The 18284-nt window shown below is 52.8% G+C and overlaps 2 protein-coding genes across 6 annotated transcripts in view; one reads left to right on the top strand and one right to left on the bottom strand.

Annotated features, from left to right (window-relative positions):
• PITPNM2 (phosphatidylinositol transfer protein membrane associated 2) overlaps positions 1–13243 on the top strand; it is a 256108-nt gene extending 242865 nt beyond the window's left edge. For all 5 annotated transcript variants that reach the window (XM_027853474.1, XM_027853476.1, XM_027853475.1 and 2 more), the window contains 5 exons: positions 1047–1195; positions 1963–2112; positions 5843–6026; positions 8461–8589; positions 9146–13243. In XM_027853474.1, the coding sequence (XP_027709275.1) occupies positions 1047–1195; positions 1963–2112; positions 5843–6026; positions 8461–8589; positions 9146–9469 (936 nt within the window). In that variant the 3' untranslated portion in view covers positions 9470–13243. The remainder of the gene's footprint in view (positions 1–1046; positions 1196–1962; positions 2113–5842; positions 6027–8460; positions 8590–9145) is intronic.
• Positions 13244–13667: 424 nt separating this feature from the next.
• The window catches only part of ARL6IP4 (ADP ribosylation factor like GTPase 6 interacting protein 4), a 5930-nt gene continuing 1313 nt past the window's right edge, over positions 13668–18284 (bottom strand). The window contains exons 2-5 of the mRNA XM_027853581.1: positions 17640–17942; positions 15854–15971; positions 14402–14471; positions 13668–14314 (exon numbers count right to left, since the gene is read on the bottom strand). Coding sequence (XP_027709382.1) covers positions 14258–14314; positions 14402–14471; positions 15854–15971; positions 17640–17942 — 548 coding nt within the window. The 3' untranslated portion in view covers positions 13668–14257. The remainder of the gene's footprint in view (positions 14315–14401; positions 14472–15853; positions 15972–17639; positions 17943–18284) is intronic.

Raw genomic sequence — 18284 nt, forward strand, 5'->3', positions numbered from 1 at the left:
CACCTCAAGCATTTATTAATCACTTACTATGTGTTAGGTACTATGCTAAATACTGGCGGAGAGAGAGGGAGGGAGGAAGAGAAAAGAGGGAGAGAGAGAAAGAGAGAGAGAGAGAAAGGAGAGGGGGGAGAGAGAGAAAGAGGAAGAGAGGAGGGAGGGAGGGAGGGAAGGAAGCAGGGAAGGAGAGAGAAGAGAGGGAGGAAAAGAGAGAGAGGAGGAGGAGGAGAGAGAAGAGAGGCAGAGAGGAGGGAGGGAGGGAAGGAGAGAAAAGAGAGGGGGAGAGAGAGAGGAGGGAGGGAAAGAGAGAGAGGAGGAGGAGAGAGGAGGGAGGGAAAGAGAGAGAGGAGGAGGAGAGAGAGAGGAGAAGCAGAAAGGAGGGAGGGAGGGAAGGGGAGAGAGAGAGAGATATGAATGGCTGATAAGTAGGTAGGTAGATAGATTGGTAGACAGACAGAACATTTATTAAGGGCTTACTATATGCCAGGCACTGTGACTGAGTACTGGAATCAAATAGAAGCCAATAAAGATATTCTCCACCATCAATGAGGTTAGATTTTAATGAAGGAAAGAAACAATGTATAAATTGGTTCAAACAAGATATATCCAGAGTAGGTGGTGGAAGGCAATCTCAAAGGGGAAAAGAATCAGCAGCTTGAGAAGCCTGGGAAAGCCATCCTAGAATAGCGATTTGAGCTGAGTTCATTTTGTCTTCTGGGGCTTAGCAAAATAGTCCCAGCTGTCATCATCCAGGATGAGAGGTGGGGGCGGGGGAAAGCAGGAACGTATCGTGGTCTGGGGGAACAAGAGAGAGCAGTGGTGCCACCATGTCACCAGCAGAGGCATCAGCCTTGGCTAGACACTCCCATAGTATATGGTGAGAATCATTTCCATTACTTAGAGGTCCCGGGGTAAGAGTGTTCCGGGGGCGGGGGGGGGCTCGGGGGGGAGGGGGCCGTGGCCCAATGTCAGGATCAGGCAGCAGGATTGTGGGGCCAGCCAAGTCAAAGGATGGTTCTCAGCTGCCCCTCCCACCCGCCTACTCCCAGGTGGACATCCACATCATGACGCAGCCGCCATCCGGGGAGTGGGTCCACTTTGACACGCTCGTCACCAACAGCAGTGGGCGAATCTCCTACACCATCCCTGAGGAGCAGCGTCTGGGCGTCGGTGTCTACCCCATCAAGATGGTGGTCAGGTGGGGACGGGCATCTGCTCAGAGCATCAGGTTGGGGGGGAAGGGGAATGGGCCATCCACCATGGAACAGAGGTGGGGCAGGGTTAGTGCCCCACTGCCCCATACCAAAAGCACCTACCATGCAGAGTAACAGAAAGGAGACCCAGGGCAAAAGTGGGATCTGCAGAGCTTCCTCCGGTGCTGGATTTGGAATTAGAAGGACCTGAGTTCAAATCCCAGCTGGATTGCTTTCTCTTCCTATGTGACACTGGGCAGGTCACCGCACCTCTCTAGGACTCAGTTTCCTCTTGTGTAAAATGAGGGAGTTGGATTACACAGCCGCTGCGCCCCCCTGGCCCTAAATCAGTGATCCTATTTGTAGGTTACTGTGCAAGTCACCCCTGCTTTTGGTCCAAGTGGCCTCCTTTATAAAAATGAAGGGGTTGCACAGCCCTTAAGTGTACCATCCTGGGCTTTCCAACCCTGGTCAACCAGGACCTCGCGATCCACCTCTCTTTTGGCCTCTGCTGCAGGAAGAAAGTGTTCCCCACCCTCGAGTATGAGGATGGCAGCTTGTTAAGAGTGTCAGACTGGGACGCTAAACTGTGGCCCCATGAGCTTTGGTGGGGGCAGGCCCCCTACTTGGTAATCCTTGAGGATGCTGAGATCAGAGGATGGGCCCCCAGAGGAGCCCCTGGGCGAGACCTTGTGTTGGTATCAGGGGAAGCCCTGGGCCTGGGTTGGAGGAGATGCTCGGTCCTGGGGCTCTGATGGCTCTTTCTCAACAGGGGGGACCACACATTCGCAGACAGCTACATCACCGTCCTACCCAAGGGGACAGAGTTTGTAGTCTTCAGCATTGATGGTTCCTTTGCCGCCAGCGTCTCCATCATGGGCAGTGACCCCAAGGTGCGAGCAGGTGCTGTGGATGTAGTAAGGTGAGCCAGGGAGAGAGGACAGGCCGTCCTTCCCTCCCCTCCTCTCTTCTCTCTTCCTCTCCACCCACCTTCCTCCTTCAAGTGACTTTTCACACACCCTGGGGAAGGGCCCTTTGGCTGGGGCAAGAAGGGAAGGCAGGGATCCTCCCAAGTCAGAAATTGCTGAAATTTTTATAGATACAGTGAATTAAAGCTTAAAGTTTGAGCTTCAAACTATTTACAGATCGGTTGAGTTTATGACTTAAATACTTACAGATACAATACTTTATTGTTCACACAGTTTACATTCTATAGACAGAAACATGTATATAGATAAGTAAATAGGGATAGAGCCTGGACCTGTGATTTCATTGGTTTGGGAAATTCCCAGATAAGGAAACTTCCTCTTCCAGCATAGGTTGCTACCTCCTCTACAACTTATTGTCCTAGAGATTTGCCTAGAACACTTAGAAGTCAAATGATTTGACCTGGATCATATAGTCAGGATGTCTCAAAGGCAGGAATTGAACCCAGGTCTTTATGACTCTGAGGCCAGCTTTCTACCCACTTCACTGTGTGGAATATACACACAGAGAAAGCTGCCACCTATTGCTAAATACAAAATGCATACAAAATGAATGAGTGGGAAAGTAGCCCAAGGAGGTAGGGAAACCAGGAAAGGTCTGAGGTAAGGACTGGTTCTAAGGCAGTGGGGTGGCACGGCACGGACTAAAGTCAGGAAGACCTGAGTTCAAATCTAGCCTTAGACACTTCCTAGCTAGGTGACCGTGGACAAGTCACTTCACCCTGTTTGCCTCAGTTTCCTCATCTGTAAAATGAGCTGGAGAAGGAAATGGCAAACCACTCCAGCATTTCTGCCAAGAAAACCCCAAATGGGGTCGCAAAGAGTCAGACATGACTGAAATGACTGATCAACATAAGGGCTGCTTACTTAGCCTCAGCTTTGAAGGCAAGTGAGGTGCTCTACGCAATGGAAATGAGGAGGAAGGACACCCCAGACCTTGGGTGTGACCGATGCCTTTATAGACATGGAGATGGGAGGTGGAAAGTCCTAGGTGAGGAAAGGCGAGAAGGCCAGTTTGGCCTGGAGCATTAAGTGCTCAGAGGGTTCTGATTTGTACTAATCTTGGAAAGATTGTCAGGATCTGGATTGTGAAGGGCATTGCATGCCAAACAAGTCTTTCTATTTGATCCTTGGGGTAATAGGGAGCCACTGGAGTTTATTGAGTAGGGGAAGACCTGAGCTTTGGGAAGATCACTTTGGCAGCTGAGTGGAGAATGGTGTGGAGTGAGGAGAGACTGGAGGTGGAGAGTCCAATTAAGAATTTACTGCAGTATTCCAAGAGAGAGATGATGAGGGTCTGAACTAAGGTGGTGGCCGTGTATCATGGAAATAGGAGAACCGGTCACTGATTGGATGCACAGTAAAAAAGAATCCTAATCTGCGATTGTGGACTTGGATGACTGGGTGGATGGGAGTACCCTGGACAGAAATAGGGGGAGTTCAGAAAAGGGGTGAATTTAGAGGGAAAAAGAGAAGAAAGCCCAGGATAGAGGCACGAAATGACCCCCTCCCCAGTTAGAAGAGTAGAACAAGGGTGATGTTCTTGCAACGGAGACTGAGATAGGAGGAGAAGCGGGAAAGTCATTCAGTCAACCAGCATTTATTAAGTGCCTACTATGTACCAGGCACTGTGCCAAGCCCTGAGGATACAAAGTAAGACAAAAACTTAGAGTCTCTGCCCTTGAGGAGCTCACATTCCTAATGGGGGAGACAACATGTAAATAAATAACTAGGTACTTACAAGACGTATGAAAGGGTAAATGAAAGATGCAGACAGAGGGAAAGTGATGGCAGGCATGGGTGGGTGGGGTACCAAAGGCCAGAAAGTATCCAGGAGGAGAAAGGGGAGTCTATAGTGCCCCATACTTCAGAAAAGTTGAGAATGAGAGCAGCTAGGTTGCACAGTGGATAGAGCACTGGCCCTGGAGTCAGGAGGACCTGAGTTCAAACCTGGCCTCAGACACTTGAAACTTACTAGCTGTGTGACCCTGGGCAAGTCACTTAACCCTAATTGCCTAAAAAAAAGAAAAAAGTTGAGAACAGTAAGGAAGACCAGGTCAGAAAAGGACTACCAGGATGGAAGTTGGGAGCCCCAGGTTGTCTGAGTCCTTTCTCCACTACCAATTAATTACTCGTGTGACCTTGGGGCAAAGCATTGCATCACCCTGAGCCCCAGTTTCTTCATAATAACCGACCTCCTTACCTCACAGAGTTGTCATGAAGTAAAAGTTATTTATAAACAACACATGAATACAATAAGGGCGATCATTATAGTGCCTTAATATGTAGTGCTTTAAGTTTGCAAAGCACTTTGATAAATTTTATTTCATTTGATCCTCACAACAACCCTGGGAGCTAGGTGCTATTATTAACCCCATTTTACAGTTGAGGAAACCGAGGTAAGCAGAGGTCAAATGATTTGCCCAGGGTCACACAGCTAATAAGTGGCTGAGACAGGGCTTGAACTCAGATCCAGTACTAGATTCCTGATCTAGTGCCCAATAAGGTGGAGTGTTATTTGTTCTAGAGAGGCAGCCTACCAGAGTGGAGAGGGAGTTGGCTTTGGAGCTAAGAAGGCCTGGTCAGGAAGACCTCTGCTGAATGTATGACCCTAGGCAAGTCACTTAACTTGTCAATGCTCTAGGCAGCTCTCTAGCACTACAGGTTACCCAAAAGTTGCCCACTTACATTGATGGAGAGAATTTCCTCACCCTGCAGTTCCTTATGCCATTTAAATCCTAGGTCTAGCAGAGGTGGGGAACCTGCGGCCTCGAGGCCACATGTGGCCCTCTAGGTCCTTGGGTACGGCCTTTTGACTGAGTCCAAGTTTTACAGAACAAATCCCTTTAATAACACTAGAGCTCATGAGCGCTCACCATTGAGCTTCTCCTTAACAATCAGCCAGGAGATTCAATTAGTTTTTGTGAAAAGGTATTTACTCAAATGGCATTATCCAGTAGCTTGTGGCACATTGTCCTACAGATGTACCCAGAGCCCATGGGGCAGGGAAGAGTGGACATGAATTTAAAGTACAGCAGGAGTGAATCACAGTAGCAGAGATTACATATAAAAAAAACGACTCACAGTCTTAGACCAACAAGGTCTTGACATCTTTTCTTTCTCAGGAGAATTATCACAAAGTTCATTGCTTAAAGCACAATGGGTAAATAAGGCACACATATCAGAAACACACATAGCCAAAGCAATGCACAACTCTGACTTAGCTGTCACAAGGCAATAATAACAACAACCGACATTTATATAGCAGTAGTGTAAAGCACTTTAAGTACCAGCTGAACGGTAAAGTTAATTATAATAAAACACTTTAATGTTTTCAGAGACCTCTACATAATCTCAGTTGATTCTCCCAACAACCCCAACAAAGTAGGCACTCTAGGGTTTTTGTAATCCCCTGTTTTACAGGTGAGGAAACCAAGGCTCAAAGTGACTTGTCCAGGGTCTACTAACTAGTAAGGGCAGAGATAAGACTTGAACCCAGGTCTTCCTGATTTGATAGACAGGCACTACACCCCTGTTAGCTCTCCAAACATGGGGAGGGATTCCGGGGCGTGGGGAGGTGGGCCTAGAAGTGACCAGTGGCCCCGAGGAGTGGAATCCTCCAGGTCCACAGGCCTCTTCTGCTTCCTCCTCCCGCCTCACCTGCAGACACTGGCAGGACCTCGGCTACCTCATCATCTACGTGACAGGAAGGCCCGACATGCAGAAGCAGCGGGTAGTAGCCTGGCTGGCACAGCACAACTTTCCCCACGGGATCGTCTCCTTCTGCGACGGCCTCGTGCATGACCCTCTGCGACATAAGGCCAACTTCCTGAAGTTCCTCATCACAGAGGTAAGAGCTCCCAGCCGGACCCAGTGGGATCGTCCCTGTCACGGCACTGACTTTGGGAAGGGCGGCAGTGAGCCGAGTGTCCGGAGGCACGCCCCTGGATGGCAAAGGACCCGTGAGTCCAGGCACTGCGAGGATCATTGGAGACGCTGGGGTTGTTTAGTCTGGAGAATGGAAGACTCCTGGGGAAATCCTGCATTCATATATACTTATGGAGAGAGAAGAGAGGGAATTGGGGAGGGGGAGAGAGAGGCAGAGGAGGAGGGGAGGGGGGATGGAGAAGAGAGGAGGGGAGAGAGAGATAGAGGGGGGAGAAAGACAGCAAGAGAGGGGAGATGGAGAGAGAGGGGGGGAGAGGAAGGAGGGAGAGAGAGGTGGGGAGAAAGGGAAAGAGAGGGAGGGGCAGAGGGAAAGGGGAGATGGGGAGAGAGAGGAGGAGGGAAGGGAGAGAGTTGGGGGGGAAAAGACAGAAAAGAGGGAAAGAGGGAGGGGCAGAGGGAGAGGGAAGATGGAGAGAGAGAGGAGGGGGGAGGGGAGAGAGAGGAAGAAGGGGGAGAGAGAGATGTGGGGAGAAAGGGAAAGAGGGAGGGGCAGAGAGAGACAGAGAAGGTGGAGGGGGAGAGGTGGGAAGAAAAGAGAGGGGAAAGAAGAAGAGGGAGAGGGAAAGAGGGAGGGGCAGAGAGGGAGAGAAAGAGGAGGGGGAGGGAAGGAGAAAGAGAAAGAAGAAAGGGGAGAGAGGGAGAGAGAGAGTGAAAAAGAGGGAAAGACAGGGAAGGAGGGAGGGACAGCATAGCATAGGAGAGAGAGTGTAGGATTTAGGGCCAAGAAGACCCCAAATTTAAGTCCTGCTTCTGATACTTAATAACTGTATGGCCCTCTGCAATAACAATAATAATAATAAGTAGCATTCATAGAGGGAAGGGGGGGAAGAGGATACGCATTTATCTAGCACCTACTGTGTGCCAGGCACTTTACAATTATCTCATTTGATCCTCCCACAACCCTGAGAGGTAGGTGCTCTTATTATCCCCATTTTGCTGATGAGGAAACTGAGGTGGGCAGAGGTTAGGTGACTTGGCCGCAGTCCCACACAGCCAATGAGTGTCTGAGGCTGAATTTGAACTCAGATCTCAGAACTCGGGAAAGTCACGGGATCCTCTCTCAGGGCCCTGAGGTCCCTTGTGGCTCTGTGTGAAGGGCCCTCATGTGGATGTGAGGTTCCCCTTATTCTGTTCGGCTCCCAAGGCAGAGCCATGAGCTGTGAGTGGAACTTATAAAGAGGCGAGTTTCCCTGATAGCAGGGAAGTCTTCCTGTGGATCTGGGCAGTCAGGAGGGCCAGCCTGAATGAACGGCCAAGTCGTGAGGTCCCTTCCAGCACACATGTGCGTGGATGGATTGGCCAGGGGACACATCAGGCTCTTTATCTTTTCCCACCCCTGGAGCCAGGGTAATAGATCAGTCAACAAGCATTTATTAAGTGCCTGCTGTATGCCAGACACTGTGCTAAGAGGTAAGGATACAAAGAAAGGGGGAGGAAAACCCTACCCTCCCTGCCCCCGGGGAGTTCACATTCTAATGGAGAAGACCACATGTAGACAACTGGGCAGGTCTATAGAGGGTAAATTGGAGGTCCAAAGTTCAGAGGGGACCTCCTCCCTCTCTCCCCAATCCGCTCTGGTCCAGAATTACCCAGCATTCCCTCAGAGGGCTCCTATGGTAGGGGGCTGCAAGTCTATGAGCTATAGTTCAAGCTCTGAGAGGCTGGAGAACTGCCCACGGCCACAAGAGTAATAATAATCAGCATTTGAATCTGATCTGGTCTGGCTTTCCCCAACCACGTCAGTCTTTCTAGGGGCCTTGGGACCAGCAATGGCCTTGTCAGTCACCAGACTGGGGCAGCTAGGTGGCGCAGTGGACAGAGCCCTAGGCCTGGAGTCTGGAAGACCTGAGTTCAAATCCAGGCTCAGATACTCACTAGCTCTGTGACCTTGGGCAAGTCACTTAACCTCTATCTGGCTTAGTTTCCTCAACTATAAAATGGAAATAATAACAGCACCTACCTCCCAGGGTTGTTGTGAGGATCGAATGAGATATTTGTTAAGTGTCTTAGCACATAGTAAGCTCTATATAAGTGATGTTATTATTGTTACCGTCGTCATCATCATGGACTCAGATCTGGAAGTGACATTACAGGCCAGCTCATCCAACCCCTCCCCCCACTTTACAGATGTGGAAACTGAGGCCCAGAAAAGTGAAACAACTGTACCTGGGTTTCCCAGCCTATTTCAAACAAGAAAGAGGCCCCACTCCCGAGCCCTAGGCCGCTGGGGTCTCTTCAGACACGGGTTCCCAAGCCCCTCTGCCTGGCAGTCCAGGAGGACCCAGGAGTGTCATCTGGCCAGCCACTCTGAGCATGCTCTGTCCCTGTCTCCCCAGCTGCATATGCGGGTGCACGCCGCCTATGGCTCCACCAAGGACATCTCCGTCTACAGCTCCATCAGCCTGTCCCCCATGCAGACCTACATTGTTGGCCGTCCCACCAAGAAGCTGCAGCATCAATGCCAGGTACGGGAGCCATCCTCCTCCCTCTGCCCCCAGTCCGCACTGGTCCTAGGCACAGCCATGTCTGGCATGGGATGCGCCGGGCTCCCACCTGTACCAAGATGGCAGCACGGCCATCCATGCCAGCCGGGTCTCTGAGGCTGCTTTCCCAGACCCTCGGTACTCAGGCCAGGCTCAGAATTACCCAGCATTCCCTCAGAGGGCTCCTGTGGTAGGGAGCTCTAAATCTATGAACCTGGCTGGCACAGGGAACCTCAAGGATTTGTTCTGTGAAGTTTAGATTTATTCAAAGGGCCGCACTTGAGGACCTTTTGGCCGCAGGCTCCCCACCCGTCCTGGCAACTCTGGCCTGTGACGTGGGGCGAGTCTTTCAACTTCCCCAGGCCTGAGCTTCCTTCTCTATAAAATAGGAGGGTTTGGGGAGACAAACCGAGGGTCAGATTCAATGGCCTGCCAGAGCCGTCCCAGTTCTGAATCGGTGACTAGCTGCAGTGCAAACCTGCCAGACTGCGACCGGCCGGGCTTCTTACCTGTTCTCTGTTTCCCTCCCCCACCTCAGTTCATCACCGAAGGCTACGCCGCCCACCTCGCTCAGCTCAAGTACAACCACCGAGCCAGGCCGGCCAAGAACAGCACCAGGATGGCTCTGCGCAAAGGCAGCTTTGGCCTCCCTGGCCAAGGCGACTTCCTCCGCAAACGGAACCACCTCTTGCGCACCATCTCCTCCCAGCCCGCTGGGCCCAGCCACAAGCATGAGCGGACGCAAAGCCAGTCGGACAGCGAGCGGGAGCGCGAGCGGGAGAGGGGTCAGCGGAGCATGAGCGTGGCTACAGGTTGCTGGGGCCGCCGGCCAGAGCTGGGGGCCCCCCCAGGGCCCAAGTAGAGGTGCCCGCCTCCCCGCGCCCCCCCCCAGGAGCCGGCCCTGGAGCGGCCCCAGAGTGGGAGGTGTCACCATGGTGCTAGGAGGCAAGGGGGACAGAGCCACGCAGGCTGTGGGTCCCGGGCAGGCAGGTGGGTGCCAGCCTGCCAGTGGACTGAGGCCAGAGCTGAAGCTGGGAGGCCTTGGACCCCATCCCAGGCCCCTCCCCGGGGGCACTCTTGGCTCGGGCCTCGGGCATTTTGCTGCTTCTGCCACAGACAAGCACAGGACATGGCCTGTCTCTGCTCCCAGGGATGGGAGACACCAAGCAGTGACTCTGGTCCCCTTCTGACCCAGGGGGCTTTCCAGACAGCCCCCCACGGTGAGGCTCGGCCAGCCTCCTCTAACCACACCTTGCCCAGGAAGCAGGGCTCGATCCTGACCTGCAGGGAGAAGGGATCCCCCAATCCTCTGCCATGAAGGCAGGGGCACAGCAAGGCGGGAGGCGGGGACACCGTCCCCCAAAGAGACTTCTCAGCGGGGCTGCGTTCCCGACGTTCTGGAGTTCGGGGTCTTTGGTTCTCTCAGCAGCTGGCGGCATCCTGCATTTGCCGACAAATGCAAGGAAATCACACCCTCTCCCTCCCCCATTGCTGGGGGCACACAGGGCTCGCCATCTCAGCCCAAGAAGAGACCATCCCACCTGCTGCTCTCTGCCCCGCCCCCACCGCCATGTATAGTCTCACCAAAACCCCTGCAGCTCATTCACCCCTGAGCACTGGAGATGATCCAGCTATGTGCATTCTCTGTAATCCAAGTGCAGGGTTGGAGGCGTCCCCCGTCCTCCCCCCCCCCCCCCCCCCGCATCCATTTTCCCCAGCCCCCTTCTCCCCGAGTTCTCTCCAGACACAGTAGCAGCTTCCTGGGAGTTCGACCTGCTTCTTTTAACTCCTCACTCAACTGTAAAACCTCATCGTTTTTTGCACTGATGATCTTTAGGATGGAGACCTGTTACCATCTCATGTGGCTACACATCACCGTTGGTAGTGCATGATCATTAAATATTTTGCTGATCCAGGATAGAGTTCTGTGCAGGTTTGTTTGGGTTTGTTACTTTGGATTTTTTTTGTTGTTTTTTGGACAGTAAGGTGACCCAAATGTATAGCAAGTATGTTGTACAAAGCTTAAGGAAAAGGCCATATCTTTATTTCTGCAGCTCTTCCTATCACCAAGGCCCCAGGCCAGCCAACTAGTCACCCCCACCCCAGCTCCCTGCCCTCTCCTCTGCCGGCCTGCCTTGCCTAGCTCTTTGCATCTCTCATTTCTCTCTCACCAGTGAGGAGTGAGCAGAGGCAGGGAGGAGGGCGGGGGAGCCCCTTGGGTCCAGACCAGCCATGAGCCTGGCATCTCCTGCTTGGGCACCTGCCCCGAGCAGCAAGCCAGGGTCTGGGCACCTGAGGCCCCCAACACCCGCCTCTAGGCCAGAGAGCAGAGAGCTAAGGGATGGGAGTTCGAGGTGGGGAGGAGGGGAAGGGGGCAGCTGGACACAGGTTTTCCTCTCTCTCTGAAACCAGATTATTGGCCAAGCCCCCGGTTTCCACACCGCTCCTGATGCTGCTGCTGCCGCCCACTGCAGTGCATTATATTTCTATTCCTTTCTACGTCAGTGATTTGATTTCTAAAAGGGTTGGGTTGTTCGGTCTTTTTTTCTTTTTTAAAGGAAAAAACTTGGCTGCTTTTAGCTTTCTTAACTCTTTCAACACCCAGGGCAGCCCTCTCTGCTTTGTGAAAACCTTGCACTGTGAAAGCAGCCCGCTTTGGGGGCTCTGGGTCCTGCCACCGTCTCCCAGGCCTAGGTATGCCCCGACTGTCTCCTGGCGATTGGAACCTTGCCCCAGAGGATTTCCTCACTCCTATTTCCAAACTCTCACTGAATTTCTACTCTCTCAACGGGGCTTTAGGGGCAGGTGGGAGGGGCACATACAGATTTTTAAAACGCAAACTGTTTTGAAGCGAAAATTTGGACTGTCAGGTCCTTCATATCTCCCCCCGGCCAATCACCAACCACCCCTGCAGCACCTGCGCCACTTTCTACTGATGGAATCGGACTTCCCCTTTCTAACTAATCAACTTTTTCGACGTGTTGCCTTGATCTCACCTCCACCAGGCCACTGGCGCCCACGTGGATTCTTCTTGAGCTTTGCCATTTATTTCAGCGGCCGACAGAGAAGGCCACCTTCAGCCGGAGGAGCTCACCAAGCTGAGAACCGGGTTCTTGGGAAAGAATTCATCAAACATGGGGATATGGCCTTTGTCCAGTGCCCAGTCACCCAGTGGGGCTGGCTGGGCCGTTCTGTACATTTTGTTTGGGGGTGGGGGGAGGGTATGAAAAGATGCTGACATTTTCTCTTGTGTAGATATTGTAAAGAGGAAAAAAAGTATCCTGTAAATGTTCAGAAAAGTGGGTATATACAGAGTGAAAGTTATTTATTTTGTGTAGGGAAAATGTCTGGAGGGAAGAGAACCTTCAGGGCTTATTAATATTTAAGATGTAGCTTTCTTTTGTTGTTTCAGGCATTATGTACAAAGCAATTGTTTTATGGACCAAGTCCAATGTGACCTGTCTCTGAAGAATGCAATATCTGACTCGCCCCGCCCCTCACCACCGCCACCTCCCTTCCCCTTCAGTGGGAAAAATACGCTCAGCCTGACAATCACAGCCTTGGGGAGGGGGGGACACACACACATGCCCCCTGCTCTGCTCCTCCCTCAGACCATCTCCAATAGTCCAGGGGGAGGAAGCCTTCTCGAGCTGAGTCTCAGACCCTGATTGCAACAACGGTGGCCAGAGGAGACTGCCATGAGCCCGTGCCAGCCTTTGACTGGCCCCTCTCCTCCTGACTCGGCCACAGCCATTGCTCCCAAGGCTGTGCCTACCTTCTGTCATCAGCTCTGCCGCAAACTCAGCCTTGAAGGCTCCCCCCGCCCCTGCCCCCACCCAACTAAGCCAAGGACAAGAGCAATAGCGCAAGCCTCCATCTGTCTCGGCCTCATCAGTCTCGATCCCCGTTTTCTCTGTGTAGCAATTTGTCCGGCGTGAACGCACAGGCCGGAACCAGGCCCCTCAGCAAACATTTGTAAATGTTTTCTCACCAGAATTAGAGAGCCCTCCCCTTCCTCCTTTCCACATGAGGTATATTTGCTGTTGATAAAGCTTGGTTTTTTTTTTTTGGAAACACTTATTTTTTAAATACCAAAAAAAACAATGTTTACAGCATCAGAAGACAACCAGTCATAACCAAAAACCCTACTAAGCACCGCATCTTCCCCAAGCAGGGAAGCAGCCCCTTCCCACACCAATCATCAAGCGACTCCGCCTCTGCTGCCCAAGTATGTCTAGAAGCCTTACTCCCCTTCTCTTCTTCCTCCTCGTAGGAAACCTCACCCAGGACCTACTGGTATTCCCAAGTGTTGATTTTACATTCAATCATCGCCATCCCATTTTATTTATAAAGAAGCGTTTCTTAGGGACGCAGCTAAAAAATAAAACTCCTTCCAGGCTTGGTCCGAAAGGCCCACCCCCTCGGGGGTGCCCCTGGCTCAGAAGCCAGTCTGCCACGTCCCAGTTTCGTCTCTTCGATTCTGTCTGTGTGTCAGCATCTCTTGGCTTGTTTGTGAGAGACCATCCACTTACTTCTCCTTGCTGTCTGTCAGTGCGTTGTTCGATGCCTGGGTGTGTATACTCTGTACACAGTATCACTGTATGTTACATGAATAAAGGGAAGGCTTCTTTCCTGAGTCTCTTTACTGGTACATTGGACAACAACCCAAGAATCAGGGAATCAGGAGGTCAGTCAGCAGGCTGTCCCCTCCCTACGGCCCTCATTCCTGTGCTAACCTTTACTCCTGAGCAAAGAGGACAAAGTGTAGACAGACCTGTGGAGGTGCCTGCTGGCAGAGGAAAGGGAAGTGGAGGGGTTCCCAGTACAGCAGTGAACAAAAAAGCAGGCACCCCCAGAACCCGAGTGCTTATACCACCGATGGCTCTGCCCTCCAACGTCTCTGCCTGTGAATCCTGTGGCATCCCAGCCCAGATACACAGACCCCTCCCCCAGTGGGCTCTTCCCCAAATATCTTTTATCTGTCTGAGATCCAGTGATAAATATCTTCAGCATTAGAATTATACCCAACTTTCCAAGCAAACAGAGACCAGACACGAGCCTGAGGCTGGATTGGGCTTTATTGTTAGCAGAACCCCTTAGGTGGAAACAGAAGGGACAAGAGTTGGATTCATGCGGCCCAGGCACCACCAAGCCAGGGGGCCCTTGCCCCTTCCCCTGCCCCTTCTAGAGAGCTCTGATGAGCTACTCTATGAGCCCAGCCTCCAAAGCTCCTCACTGCCACCCACCTTTCTTGGGTGGCAGCTTCTTAGCTGGGCCTAAGTCTGGGGGCAAGGACAGCCAGGCCTGGTCAGATGACCCTACGCTCCCCCACCCCGGGTACTCCCTACAGGAGGGAGGATAGTGAAAATGCAGGCACCGTCTGGGTCTCCTGGACTCTTGGTGGGCATCAACATGCATTTCTTGCTTGGGCCAGTCCCTGAGCTCATAAACCCCCTTCACACACTGGCCTAGGCAGCTGATCTCAGGCAGTGGGTAGGACAGCGGTAATGCCCAGCATCTTCAAGCTGGAGCCATTCCCCTCACCTGGGTGAGCCGGCATTACTCTCCCAGGAAGCCCCCCAAGTCCATGGAGACAGTAGTCAGGGGCAGACACCGGGGACCAGGAAGTCGAAGGAAGGAGGCTGGGGTCTTACTGCAACAGACCTGCTCGCATCTGGAAGGTCAGCCCGTCGCCCCTTGTGGCTTGCTGCAGGAAAGAGGCAGGCACGTAAGAGAGGGAAGCCTCCAAGTGGGCAGGGGCGGGGGCCCGGGCGGCCAGGGGAGGGACTACTACCTTGTTAATCTCCTTGTGTCTCTCTTTGGTGACAATTTCTTCCAGAACTTCACCATCCCCCTTAATGAGTCTAGAACAGAAGAACAGTCGAGTGGGTGGGTGACCCTGGGGCCTGGGTTGGGGGCACTTGCGACAGGGGAGAATGGAAGGACAGGCAGGAAGCCTCTCCCCCAGGGGGACCAGGACCTCAGGAAAGGATCACTGCCTGCAGCCTGCATCTAGTCTAATCCATGCACAAAAGGAATCCCCCCCACCAGTGAGAGGGACCACCTGCTAGGACAGCCCACTCCACACGGGGAGGAAAGTTTTCCTGACACGGAGCCTCAGTGGGCCTCCTTGTACCTTACTATTATAACACAGCAGCAGGGAAGGAGCCTCCCAGGACACACAAGGCCTTCCTTCCTTCCTTCCTGCTGAAAAGAAGGCAGGCAGCAGGCCTGGATCTGTGACAGGCTAGAAGCGGGGACGTTATCAGGATGAAATGCAAGCTCCCAGCCAAGTACCCCCCCTGTGAACATGACCTCAAGGGCAGAGCTGTTCTGGCCTCATGTCAGGAGGCCTCCCATGGTTTGTCCTATCCACCACGCTCTCCCCTCCCTCACCCTCGAATGCCCTCATCTCCCCAAGGGGCTGGGCAAGAGAGGGACAATGCCCTGGGAGAAGGAGCCTGCTGTCACGGGATGGTCAGACTGAGCACTAGGTTCAGAGTAAAGAAGCCCTGGGTTCCAAAGCCACACTTACCAGCCGTGTGACCCTAGGCAAGTACTGTATTCAAGCTCCTCTTATCCATACAGTGAGGCAGCACTGGACTCTGACATCCCAGAAGGGGAGAAGAGTGGGATCAGAACCAAAAGGGACCTTCCAGGACCACCTGGGCCCAACCACGCCTCATTTCACCAACATGGAAACAGACCACATCATCTGACCTGAGACACCACCCCAGGAGTTTATAGCGGAGGCAAAGGCAGCTTGAAGCCAGGTCCTCGGCCCGCCTCCAAGTCCAGAATCAGGTCTGGGCTCAAGTCGGTGCCTTCCAAGGCTGGCCCTTGTACAGGCTCATGCAGCAGCTGCCGGGCCAGCCAGGGGCCCCCGTCAGGCCAGGACCAGCCTGGGGAATCTGAGGGTAGGAGAGCAGGGCTTGGGCTACCCCTCACTGTCTACTTTCTCAGCTATAGCCACAGCACGGATGGATAAGCCAAAGGTTATTTCAAGCAGGAGCTGGAATCAACAGCGATTGCTGATCTCTACTGCTCTCGCTGCTGTCTGAAATAGGCCGAGACTCACTCACGGAGACTCACGTGGCTTTTAAGATTCTGAGGGAGGACATGGGGAATGGGTGGGAATGGCCCTGCTCCTTTCTCTCCCCTTCTTCCCACCGCAACATGGCCCTAGAGCTGGGCCCAGATCCCGAGCTGGCTGGGGATTTCTCCCCTGTCCCTGAAATGCCCCTACCTCGTACGACCTGTCTCAGGGTCCACCACCTTGCGGATGACGCTCTGCCGGGCATCCCACTCCTCTTTGGTCATTGGCTTCATGGCCTGGATGCGGGACTTCTGCTCATCTGTCAGCACTACACCCCAGGCCCCAAAAAGAACAGGAGTCAGTGCCAGCCAGGGGAGGCCTCCCTGAAGGAGGGCAGAGCCCTGGATTTGTAGTCAGTGGGCCGGACACCTGAGGACCCCCCTGGGAGGGAAGGGAGGGCACGTACATGACAGAGTGAGTGAACACGTGTCTGCAGTGACTCTGGCCGGGAAGGTCTAGTCACCCACAGCCATTTGACTCACAGTCCAAGGGGAAGGGGGAGGGGAATACGCATTTCTTAAGGACTGACTGTGCCAGACACTGTATGCTAAGCGCTTTACAAACATTATCTCACACCCCAGAGGCTGGAGAATTGAACTCTGAGGCTAAGGCCAGGTTACACTGCCTGGTTTGGCATTGAGGGGTGAGGAGTAGAGACTCCCTGGTGACCCTGGGCTGTCACCCCAACTCTGAAATCCTGAGGTTCCTCATCTTTCAAAGTCAATTCAAGGTTCTCCATACAGAACAGAAAGGAGGTTTTGGGGGCAAAAGAATTTACCATCCTGTCAGACTCAGGTTCTGGGCAGGACTTTCCCCTCTTTTCTTTGTCATTTGGGGATGACTCTGATGTCGGGAAGGGGGTGGGATTTATATGGAAATGAAGATGATGTAAAAACAAAATTGTAAAAATTTTAAATTACAGGAGGCCTTTGCCCAGTAAAGTGTAAACAGAACCAAGAAAACAATATACACAATAACAACAATGGAAGTGGAAAATACCAAATCAACCAGAAATGAAATGGCAGGCGATCATAACCACCAAGTTTGGCCCTGGAGAAGGCAGGAGAAAATGCAGCCTTTGCAGAAGGGGGGGGACGAATCAAAGAAAAAGGAAAAGGACCTCCGTGTACAAAAAGATTTAGAGCAGCTCTTTTTGTGGTGGCCAAGAACTGGAAATTGGTGGTGGCCCATCAACCGGGGAATGGCTGAACAAGCTGGGGTATATGAATGTGATGGAACTTGTGCTGTAAGAAATGATGAGCAGGCAGACGTCAGAAAAACCTAGGAAGACTTGAATGGACTGACGCAAAGCTAAATGTGCAGAACCAGACCATTATATACAGTAACAGCAATACCGTGATGAGGATCAACTGTGAAAGATTAGCTAGTCTGACCAAGACGGAGATCCAAGACAATTCCAAAGGACTTATGATGAACATGCCTCAATCTCCAGAGAGAGAACTGATGAACTCTGAGTGCAGAAAAAAAGCAGTGGGGGGCTAGGGGTGTGAGGCACTGCATCCACCATCAGTCTCAGGTGTTGTGTTGTCTTGGTTCACGTTGCTGACAGGGATAAGGACCTGTGATGTCAACGGCCTGGGGGTAGTCCTAGATAAGGAAACTCCCTCTAATAAAGTAGGCCCTTCTTTGCCCCAAGCCAGGGTCACTGGGAGGTTTAAGCGACTTGCCCAGGGCCACAGAGCCAGGATGGATCAGAGGCAGAAGCTTCCTGGATCCAGGATCAAATGAGATCATGCACGTAAAGCTCTTTGCAAACACAGACACACCACCTGAATACTGGCTACTCTTCCTCCTGGCGCAGGGCCCATGGGCTGGGGGCCCAGCCGGCATCCCTCCGCGCTCCCCGGGAGAAGCCAAGCCTCTAGTCTGGCCTGCACAGGTGGGGAGGGGGCCACCCACCCCCACCCGCCCTTACCTGGGCCGCTCTCCACCAGGGGCTCTTTCCGCCACTGGTCCAGCGAGGGGCCCGGCATCTCCTCCACCACCTTGGCCTTGGTCGCCTTCTCCTTCTCCTTCTTCTTCTCCTTCTTCTTCTTCTTCTTCTTCAGCTTCTTCTTTGCCTTCTTCTTTGAGCTCTTCTTGTCCTTACGCTTCCCACGCTTTTTCCTGCCCCCACTGGAGGCCCCCGAGGAAGAGGAAGAGGAGGGAGAAGAGGAGGAGGAGGAAGAAGAGGAGGACCTGGGCCGCCTTCTCTTCCGGGCTTTGTCCCTGCTTCTCTCTGCATGTGAGGAGAGGGGCCAGTGAAGGAGCCCCCTCAGAGGCCCGGCCTGAGGGGGGTACACCTTCCCCCCCAAAGAAGCTAGACCTGCATGGGCGCCCTGGAGAGAGCACGAGCAGACGGGTGTTCCTCTTGTCTTCCTGCCTGCTTCCCTTCTCTCCCTCCTTCCTTCCTCCTCTCCCTCCCTGCCTCTTTCCCCTTCTTCCTTCCCCTCTTCATCCCCTCCTTTCCTCCCTCCTTTTCTTCCTTCCTTCCTTCTCTCCCTCCTTTCCTCCCTCCTTTTCTTCCTTCCTTTCTTCTTTCTTCCCTTCCTTCCTTCTCTCCCTCCTTTCCTTCCTTCCT

The sequence above is a fragment of the Vombatus ursinus genome, unplaced genomic scaffold, assembly GCF_900497805.2.
Source record: "Vombatus ursinus unplaced genomic scaffold, bare-nosed wombat genome assembly UNPS02009994.1, whole genome shotgun sequence".
NCBI classification, from domain to species: Eukaryota; Metazoa; Chordata; class Mammalia; order Diprotodontia; family Vombatidae; genus Vombatus; species Vombatus ursinus.